The sequence below is a fragment of the Haplochromis burtoni genome, unplaced genomic scaffold, assembly GCF_018398535.1.
Source record: "Haplochromis burtoni strain Fernald_Lab_line unplaced genomic scaffold, NCSU_Asbu1 Contig_16, whole genome shotgun sequence".
Classification (NCBI taxonomy): Eukaryota; Metazoa; Chordata; class Actinopteri; order Cichliformes; family Cichlidae; genus Haplochromis; species Haplochromis burtoni.
Window position 1 is genome coordinate 4,045,013 of NW_024582377.1, and position 10,365 is coordinate 4,055,377.

Consider the following 10,365-nt stretch of genomic DNA (forward strand, 5'->3'; position numbering starts at 1 on the left):
ATATAAGTAATCTTTCTGTTTTTGCTAGTCGACAATGACAGCTCAAACAGATGGAGAAAGTGCTGGGTTTATGACGGACAGCACGATTCCTGATACGTCTTCTGTCGCCTCTGTGCAATCGTCAGTGTCCACTAGATCCTCCCGCTCTGGACTCACCAGACAAGGTAAATTAACCACAAGCCAAAACACTATTTATATCCACTATTTGTCATTATGCAACGCGCTTTGACATGCTTGCATAAAAAATTTAATTGACGACATGTGGATAAACATTTATTCGCTCTACAGGTTCAACATTCAGACCTTTGAACTCTGGGAAAAAGTCAGAAAAGACCAGGACCAGAAGACGCCACAGGAAGACTGTTGTGGGTATCCCACATCATGTTCAGAGAGAGCTGGGTATGCAGTGACTTTTTTGAACTGTATGAACTGTTGGGTCTGTCTAGCACAGGCCCACCGCTGGAACGGGTGGGGGGGTCAGAGTGTGACCCCATAAATGACTTCCCTAAACCTGCTGGTCTGGAAGTCCAGCAGTTCATCTAAACAAAAGGCACTTAGACTAAAACAGATATAGCCACGTTTATCCTACCATAAAACAATAAAACAAGGTACGACCTCTTCTCATGCTCCCAGGATGTAGGTGTGCGAATACACACCAAGCCTTTGTAGCCTGCTAAAGATCACACATCCTATCACTACACAATTGATTATACACCTCTAAGCATATATGGTTAAATATTTCTAAGCATAAATGACAATCAACAATACAAAACCTAACATGAACTATTCAAGACTGCTACAGTATCTAAGATGTTTATGTTGCAGATTCAAAGAAAGACAATTAGTGCATAACTAGCTATGTTAATTCTGAAAGGTTGTGCTGTTGTTTTAGGTCTGGACAGAGTTGACTGGACACTGAATCCAAAGTTAGATGAGGAACAGCTTTTTAATGGCGAGACTAATCTCAGTCCAACTACAGATGGGCAACAGATGGGATCACAGTCTGAAAAAGGAGCCAGTATTAATGTTCCAGGCATAAGCATCCAGCCTCTCAACAAGAAAAATGTCAAGCAGCTCGGTGCTACCCATGCTGCTCATAGAGATGATCTCGCCCTGCTGCACCGCCTGCGTCCCGCCTTGGAAGATGATCAGAGGCCTCGATCTTTAGCTGTACCCTGGTTGACCACTGCCTCCAGCCTTCAACAGGAGCTCCCCAGCCCCGTCATGTCCATGTCACCCCAGGCTGCTTACATGTCCAAAATCATTCCCAATGCCATTTTGCCACCCGCAATCGATGTGGTGGAGATCAGCCGTGGGCGTAGTCGGAACAGTGTCCGCACTGTCAGCAAAAGCAGCCTGATGCTCTCCAGCCCAGCTCCGTCCCGTGCTTCTTCTAGAGCATCTTCAGTGAGAACCTATTCCTCCAAATCGTCCACCATCACCTCTGCCTCTCGCAACAATCCTCCAAATCTGTCTGACACGTCGTGTTGGAGTAATTCTGACTCGTCCGAGACATTGGTATCTGACTCTTCAACCATCTCCAACAGCAGCACCCCAAAGCAAAAGAGAAATGGCAATGCTTCTGCTAAGGAGGACAAAGTTGATGCTCACTCCTCTATAAGCAAGGCCTCCAGCTCCAATGGCAGGGTGATCGTCAGGGGAGATGAGGTTAAGAAAGACGGACAGTTTGTGCGTAGCCTCTCTGTTACTAAGCCAAAAAGGGCCCCTCCTCCTCCAAGCCGGTCCTATTCCCTCCACAGTAAAATGAAGCGCCAGCCCCGTTATCCAGCAGAGATTAGGGTCTTGCCAGGAGAAAATTCTCTCCACAGCAATTCAGCCCCAAGTGAGGAAAGTGACCAAAACCAATCTGACTCTCATCCCTCCAAGACTCTGGACAGCCCTGGCTACAATGCTGACACCAGTTCTCTGGATGATTCAATGGGCTCTTCGTCAGTCGGTCCCTTTAGAACTCAGCTGCAGGCAATCAAAAGATCGAAAGATGCTTCACAAGAGAAGCAGGAACTGCTTGAGGAGAATAAGCTAAACAATGTCAGTGGCAACTCCAGCCAAGATGGCACATTCCCACAGCTCACTAAACAAGCTAACGGTTCATCTCCAAAGCATAAGAACAGCATTTTAGCAAAGCTTCAAAAAGTATTTGCTGGATCCTCTTCAATTAAGTCAGAGTCATCTAAATATAATAAGTGCACTGAGGAACATAAAGCTGATTCAAAACACACTGTCAGTCCCTCTGTACAGGCCTTGATAGAACTTTTCAATATCCCTCCACCACCTAAAATCCATGCACCTCCACCTCCTCCACCTGAGGTATGGTCCCATAGTTTGCGTTCATGTGAGCTGATCCTGGGACCCCCAGCCCCTGGCAAGACTTATGCTATTGCAAAGAAGAACCCGAAGGACCGGAGACAACAGAGGCAGTCTCCTGCAGCTGCTGAGGAGTTGGCTAAGAGCTTGGCAGTAGAAAGAAAGCACAAAAATCCATCAGTGACGACAGAGTCTGTTAATGGATCCCTACATGTGCTAGAATTGAAGAAAGTTCAAGAAAGTGGGATTTTGAATGCGGAGATTTGCAAAGATAGCAATGAAAGACTGGCTCAGAATGTAGATTTGAATGGACGTGGTAAAGATGAGAAAGGGAGAGTAAGTGATATGTTGAATGGAATGTTAATGAAGGCTGTAGAGAGACGAGAAGAAAGACTTGCAGCAATAAAAGAAGAAGCAGCTAATAAAACAACCGGCCAAGCTACAGAGGTAAAGACTAACACTGATAGAGCACCTGCCATTTCATTAATTCACATTTCCCCAGCGCTATCTGCTCCTCTGGTGCAACGTGTTTCCCAGCCCCTCCCCAGACAGACCACAGAAATCAATTCCATTACATCAGTAAAAGTTGTATCCCCCGAATCTTCCTGGCCCCCTCCACCACCACCACCGACATCAGGTAGCCCCAGTGGGCCAGATGAAATAGATTTTCCTCTTCCTCCACCTCCACTGTTTGGTGATGATTCACCCATTATACCTGTTCAGGTTCCACCAAAGTCCTCCCTCAGGAGTGACTCCTCTTGCACGACTGCATCGGTTATATCAGTAGGGAAAAAGGACATCATTAAGGTGATCATGGAGCCTGAACTTCACAAGTCCAGTACATCTCAGGGGGTAGCACCTTCTCCCTTAAATATCCCTCCTCCCCCACCATATACAGCACCCCCTCCACCACTTACAGAGGTTCTGCCTACTGCAACTGATAAGGCATCTCTGACACTTTCTCCACCACCACCTGTAGAGTTTGGTCCTGTAATACCAAAAAAGCTACCTTCACCCGTGGTTCAAGATGTGCCCCCACCTGTTAAAGACATCTCCTCTACCTTATTAACATTAGTATCTCCTTCACCAGCTAAAGTCGTCTCACCTCCTCTAGTTGTTGAGGTCTCACATCTGCCACTCAAAGAGGTGTCTGCTCCGTCCTCTGAAGAGGTTACGTCTCCTCCTTCTCAAGAAAATATGTCTAATATCTCTGAAGAGGCTGAATCTATCAGCAAGCTCACTCCACCACAAAGTATTCCACCTGCACCACCCCTGCCAACACAGCCAGAATCATCAGAGCAGAAGATTGAGCTTCTACAAGAGGTCTCCTTTGAACCTGAAGCTAACACAGTTTCATCTAACAGTGTTCTTATCCCCCCTCAGAATATTCCCCCTCCACCTCCCACAGAGCTTCTCCCACAATCTCAGGTAGTAGCCCCAAAAACTGATGTTCTGACAACAAAGGAGGCCTCACCTTCACCTCCATCTGAAGTATCAATACCACCACCATCACCACCTGAAACATCTTCACCAGAAAAGACTCAAGTATTTGCTCCTTCTGAACCTGTAAACATCCCTGTACCTCCACCGTTACCAGTTCAGGGGCATGCCAGCATTAAGGAGCAGCCTATTCCTTTAAGCACAGAGAATAAAACCCAAGAGCAGACTTCTACCCCAGTTGTGCAAGAAGAACCTATGCCCATTGTCACCCCTTCCCTCCTGCAGATGGTCAAATTGCGGTCAGTCAGCAGCAGCCCTGAGCCCCCCAAAGCTGAAGAGCAGCAACCACAGGCTGAGGTCACAAGCAGCAATCAGTTCCCATCCTCATCTGCTAATGGTGAGGCTCCTCAGAAGCCCATCAGAAAATCTCTAATCATGACCTCTTCTACACCCATTCCTCCACCGGAAACAGTCCCTTCGCAACCAACTGTGCCCAAGTCCCAAGCTGACGTGGTTCCTCCTTCATCTTTGTCCATAGCCACCTCCCCTACGAAAAAGGCTTATTCTGCCGTGAACACTACCCGTTCCATGAACCTACAGGAAGCCATCCGCATGAGGACAGCAGCCAGATCTCAACAAAGTCCAGCGTCTCGCCTCAGCTTGCAGCCTCCAACGTCACCACTGGACCTTCACAAGTCCCCCAGCACCACTGCAAGCTTTATCTTCTCCAAGAGCAACAGGAATGTTGTGACTGAGACCAAGCCAGTGCCGGTGGCCAAGGAAGATGTACACAAGGTGACCAGTGAAGCAGAGTCAATGAATAAGGGAGCCAAGGTGCCACCACCTGTTGCAAAGAAACCCAAAACAAGGGGCAGCGAGGTTGAGACGAGTGAAGATGTGGACCAAACTGCAAGACAGGAAGCGCAGCAGGAAAGTATCAAAGGTAATGTATATCAGCCCAGATTTTTTTAAAAAGGCATGCAACACATGACAAATAGAAAGAGAGTGACCAGATGTGGCGCATGTCGTGCACATAAAGATCATGAGTGGGTGTGAAAAGCCCCCAAAACAACAAAAAAAAGACAGTACAGATAAAGAAACGGGTCAAACGCAATGCAAATTTTAAGCCTTTTTACTCAGTTTAGTGATCAGCGCTTCACATGCTGTTTCCCAGCAGTTTCCCATATTAACTTTATGCTATAGCTTAGCCACATGCTATGCTAACATTTGCTAAGCAGTGGGCAATAAACACACTACAGCAGATCCGTTGATGGTAATGTGGGTAAAGTATTTAACAGACCAACAAATAATAGTTTTTCAGGGGGAAATGTATGTTTTGAGATTATGATGCCCAGCCATTGAGTACTTGAGATGTTTTCCCAGTTTGCACCAAACGGCTAACACTGCCATCTACTTGCCTAAATAGCTAAAATATTTTTTTCTGTACAATTCTTTTGGATGTAGACAAACCAACTCTGTGTACATTTCCAACTTTAGATGCTGCAGAGAAAACAAATGGAACAGCTGGTACTGTTGAAGGAGGGTCGTCATAAACATGATTATAAAGACTGAAGGAGACCTCTGCAACTGGATATGGATGGATGAGATGCTTCACTCAGAAACTGCTTTTTTTTAAGGTTTTGGAGTTGTTTGAATTTAATGGTGTGGGTCCTAATTTTCTTGAGCTCATTTTGCATTTTATAAAGAGATGTATATTTTCTTTACCAGAGGGTCTTTGTCGCCCTCTAGTCTCAAATAGTGATTGTACCACTTATGTCCTGCTGAATCAATCCTTTAGTCAGTACTTGGAACAATGGGACTTTTGGGCACTCATCTGTAAATATAGCAGCATTATGTTTATTTAACATATCCAGTAATGGTGGATTTCTTCTACAGAGTTATGTTCTGTATCTTTTCCAAAAGTTTCCACACTAATTGTATTTGTTCCAAATACTATTAATTATCTTAAGTTATTTTTTCTGTCACATTTAGAGGACGACCTCTACAGACAGAAAGTCTTCTTTGCCATGTTTGCTAAAGAATGACATAATAAAACAGTCTGTTGCGTAGCTCTACAAGCATGCAAATTTATATTTTAGATCCCACACACAGACACATCACACACTAGAATGATTATAGTGCACATTTTCTGCTGCTTTTTAGTTACAGATAATGGAGGCAATGCCTTTCTTCCCAGTTATGGCTTAAACTGTGGGATATTTCTGTATTGAACTATAATATATTTCAAACTGGTTTTGCAGACAACTGTAAGAATCACCATTTATAAAGAAAAATTAAAGATTCATCGATAAACTAAAATACTGTGTTGCCCATCTTTTTTTTCTCCTTGCATTGTTTTACTTCAGGGTCAACTGTTTAGAGATTCTACCCTTCACAAAAATGTAAAGGAACACTTTGAAAACACATCAAATCTTACTGAGGGAAAAATGCTGCTGGATATCTACATTGATATATACTGGGCAATAAGAACAAAAGGATACCGCCTCATTTAAAAGAATTGAAAATTTAACTACAGTAGGTTGAATTTAAAGAAATGCTTAAAATCAGAGTGAAAATTATGCAGCAGGCTGGTCCATTTTGCCAAAATTTCATTGCAGCAACTCATAATGGACACTTAGTAGTTTGTATGCACGTCATCACAGATGGACCCACTGTTTCAGCGTAGGTTCTGGCAGTGGGTCCAAGGACTTCATTGTGACACCTAATGGCAGTCAGGGTGCTGTTGCCTAGCCTGTAGAGGTGCAGCTAATGGTCCTGCTGGTAGGTTAAGGACCGATGGAATGTCAGTGCTCTTGAGACTGTGCTGGGACACAGCAAACCTGGCAATAGCACATATTGATGTGCTCTCCTGGAGGAGTTGTACATCCTGTGCAGCCTCTGTAGGGCCCTGGTATTTCCTCATGGTACCTCTAGTGACACAGAGCCTAGTGAAACAAGAAGACAATAAAGATGAGGGGAAAAAAAATAAAATTTCAGTGGCCTCCACCTGTAAAACTATCCACATTTTGGAGGTTGTCCTATTGTTGCCCCTCTAGTGCACCTGCTATTAATTTCAAAGCAGCTGAGCCTCTCTGCTACTCACTTAAACTTCAGTACCCCAGAACTTTAACCGACCTGATGCTGTTCTCTGATTAAGAAGTGCTCCTTTCATTTTTCTGTGCAGTGTACGTTCCTAGAATGGAAACTGTTTTTAAATGAAACAAAGTTTGTTGTGTGAAGTCATGAATGACAAGAGTCAGTTGATTTCATTTTCACATTTTATTGAAATGAGTCAGACTATGCAGAGCTCCAGTCTTAAGGCAGTATACTTGATTAATTGATCAAACACTACCTCCAAAAAAAATACCACGTCATCTCCCCGCCATCTTCTGCATCTGCTGTCCTGCTGTCATTCTTCAACTGCACCTCGTGTGACGTCATCAACCCCTTCTCCTCAACCTCCACCTCCTTCCCTCCATGTTTCCGATTTCCTCCCTCATCTCTAGAATCAGGTGGCTGTATATCAATCTTCAACAGTGGCGACTGCTCCAAGTGACTAATCCTTTCACTTTCCTTCTGATTCAGATCGTTCGCTTGCTCTACATTATAAACTTCATTTTCACTTCTCTCATCTGAATCCTTTTTTTCATACGGTGACTCCTCCTCCCTCAACTTATCTAAACGCTTCACCTCAGATTCATTCCACTTGCCCTTTAAGGCCCTCTCCCCAAAACCAAAATCATCTAAATTAAGTCCCGTCATCGCTCCAAATGCAATTCCACTTTCTTCTTCACCATCATCATTATACTTTACTACTTTTCCCAAGAACCTGTCCCGGCTGTGCGTCTCATTACTGTAACGATTTGTGGTCCTCTGTTGTTTTCTTATGCTGTCCAGAGGGAGGCTGACTGGTAGAAACTGGTCCTTTGCTGTGTACGACTGATCCGACACCAATAATGACCCACTGCTGGCAGAACCTTACAAACAAACAAACAAACAAACAAACAACAACAAAAAGTAATTTTAATTTTTTAACTGACTAACAGATTTAATGTTCGTATACAATTGGATGTTTTACAGTTTCCCATAACTGTATATTCGATTTTTGAATACACAGTTAAGTCCATACATTTATTTGGACAATGACACATTTGTAATTTTACCTTGCTACACCATCAAAGTAGGGTTTTAAACACATGTATATATAAAAAACTATTTAAATTGTACACTTTAAGCTGTAATTTTAATCATTTAACAAAAGTATTGTATCAGCTAGTTAGGATTTAAAGCTTGAACTTGTATTTGGTAGCTGTTCACTGGAACTCAAAAAATGAAATCCAGAGGTGTCAGCGGCAGAACATTAAGTGAATCCCCTGCCAGGCCTTCTCAATCACCAACTGCAAACGATTTGTATCCAATTAATTAAGAAAAACATCTTTATATTTCAAATTATATTAGTTTGTCATCTTTGAGCCTCTGAAAATTGACGGCTATGTGTAAAAATGTCTGCAATTCCCAAACAGTCGATGCAAAATGCTGAATATCTTAAATTAAAAAGGTATAATAATGAGATTGTTACAGACCTTCCATCATAGCCCTCCGGGGCTTAGGAGTCACACACCGGGACTCACAACATTCACATATGGAGTCATCACCAGTAAGCGCCCTCCACCTGTTATAGCATATGTATTAACAGTCCCCCTGGAAACAGCTGGGAAATCTACAGTTCTGTTGGTATATCATCCTATTATTCCTCACCTGTTGCCCCTGTACGTGCAGGATTTGTGCACAGGACTTGGATCCTCTGACGTGACAAACAACCTGCAGTAGATACTGACCTAAAACAGAAACGGGATTATGCCGCAGTGCTTAGCTGTGTAAACTGAGAGAATCATAGATTGTCTACTCTCACCTCAGTGTTTGGATCAGCAGTAAACTGGAAGGCCAACACGGAAAGTCTCACAGTCCTATCTGTCTGGGAAACAAACTCAGAGGTCCCCAGGTCTCCCTTGCTGTCCAGCATACAGCTGCAAACATCAATGACAACAATATGGAGTAAAAACCCAAAAATTTAAATATGTAGCTTTTTCTAAATCTCACATTCGTCACAGATTCACTCCTTTTCTCCACATTTAGTTTAATCAGGTCACTCTATCCACACTACATACCCAAAGTTGTCTATGATGGAGTACTTCAGGGACGATCTAGAGCCACTAGATGGAGCTGCATAGCAGCTACGTATGTAGAGTTTTCCTCCAGCAGGCAGATGAGGAGCAGAAACCTGGATATGAACCTTTTGCCCAAGCTGGTAGACCCGAGTGGTGACCGGTCTACTCCATGAATCTACAAACGTGAAACACGTTGAATGTGAAACACAAGTACCCAGCTGTTTAGGATCTGCCAAAGTCTGTTCTGCTGCATAATGCAGACACCCATACCATCCATCAGGGTAATCTGGTAGTCCGTGTGACGACTTTTCAGCCTTTTACGGAAAACAACTGTTTCCCAGGTTGGTTGGACAGCCAGTTGGTGCACATGATGGTTCCTGTGGAGGGCAGACGATTTGGAAGCTTTCAACACTGACTAAGTGTTCGCACACCTTCTGTATAAAGCAAACCAACATGCCTAACCTTGGGTAGCGGCATTCAATATCTACATCCACCCGGTGCGCTCTGCTTGGAAATCGTTTTGGCGACGGCTCATAATGGAGCACGAATTTATAAACCAGATAACCGGGGGGCATCTGTCAGGAAAGGTCAGAAAGTGTGAATGCAAGATGACAGATGCAGCGAGAGAGGGATTGAGCACCACCCATAGCTTACCTCACGTACGCCATCACAGGCGGTCAGGGGATACGAGAAAAGAAGGTCGCCGTATGGTCTAAGAAGCCCGTTGCTTTTACAACTGCTGCCTAACAACAGTTCCTCTGCTTCTGCGCCCAGACCGTAGAAAGCTGGTTTGATCCTGACGACAAAGTCAGATGTGGAGCAGGTTACAGAGACGTCCGGGAGGTAAGCAAAGTCTGACTGGATCTTTGCCTCGGGTTTCCCTGGTCGCATGGGTCCAAGTGTCACAGGTGCTGAAGCGGAATAGGACCTTTGGTAATCCAGCTGAGGCTCTGGAGGTGTGTCGGCAGGTAGCCTCTGGTTGGATTCTCTATCTTCAGCTAATGGAAGTTTGATTTTCGGAGCGCCCAGTTTGAAAACCACTTTCCTTCTCGTAAGCGGAGAGTCATACGTGTCCGCCGCAGAGCTTAGAAGGCCAAGTGATAAAACGCTCCACAAAATAAAGGGATACCACTTTGTTTTCATCGCAACAGACGGACAGCGGTCCATCACTCCTTCTCTTTAATGCATGCGTAGAAACGTCGCCGTCACGGCTGAAAGCAATTAGATGCGATGAACCAGAACTATTTGGTCGATTTAAGCCCCTAAAATAAATCAATTCAATTCAATTTTATTTATATAGCGCCAAATCACAACATAAGTCGCCTCAAGGCGCTTCATAGATACAGAGAAAAACCCAACAATCATATGACCCCCTATGAGCAAGTGTCACTGTCACTACCCTGGGGATCATCCAGAAACTGTGACACATCTT

The 10,365-nt window shown here is 44.1% G+C and overlaps 2 protein-coding genes across 4 annotated transcripts in view; one reads left to right on the forward strand and one right to left on the reverse strand.

Moving 5' to 3' along the window:
• si:dkey-157l19.2 (uncharacterized protein KIAA1522 homolog) overlaps window positions 1-6,930 on the forward strand; it is a 36,979-nt gene extending 30,049 nt beyond the window's left edge. Inside the window, exons 5-8 of one of the 3 annotated variants that reach the window (XM_005916975.3) lie at window positions 29-164; window positions 289-399; window positions 893-4,708; window positions 5,263-6,928. In XM_005916975.3, coding sequence (XP_005917037.1) covers window positions 29-164; window positions 289-399; window positions 893-4,708; window positions 5,263-5,318 — 4,119 coding nt within the window. In that variant the 3' untranslated portion in view covers window positions 5,319-6,928. Of the gene's footprint in view, window positions 1-28; window positions 165-288; window positions 400-892; window positions 4,709-5,262 lie in introns of all 3 variants that reach the window. The other 2 variants (XM_005916976.3, XM_005916978.3) reach the window with 2 other exon arrangements.
• A 105-nt stretch (window positions 6,931-7,035) lies between these two features.
• Window positions 7,036-10,188, reverse strand: si:ch211-67f13.7 (uncharacterized protein LOC565426 homolog). Its single transcript, XM_005916979.3, has 8 exons — window positions 9,588-10,188; window positions 9,396-9,508; window positions 9,204-9,310; window positions 8,934-9,108; window positions 8,678-8,792; window positions 8,524-8,603; window positions 8,349-8,437; window positions 7,036-7,742 (listed from the first exon to the last, which is right to left on the reverse strand). Exons 1-8 carry the CDS (start codon window positions 10,098-10,100, stop codon window positions 7,114-7,116), a joined length of 1,821 nt encoding a protein of 606 aa, XP_005917041.1. The 5' UTR covers window positions 10,101-10,188; the 3' UTR covers window positions 7,036-7,113.
• Between the last annotated feature and the right edge of the window lie 177 nt (window positions 10,189-10,365).

Bases quoted from the DNA above. Each gene is read 5' to 3' on its own strand.
- si:ch211-67f13.7 (XM_005916979.3), bottom strand. From the start codon at position 10,100: ATGGACCGCTGTCCGTCTGTTGCGATGAAAACAAAGTGGTATCCCTTT. The intron at 9,509-9,587 runs GTAAGCTATGGG...CTTTCCTGACAG, and splicing joins CCTGTGATGGCGTACGTGAG to ATGCCCCCCGGTTATCTGGT. The intron at 8,793-8,933 runs GTATGTAGTGTG...TGATGTTTGCAG, and splicing joins TCCATCATAGACAACTTTGG to CTGTATGCTGGACAGCAAGG.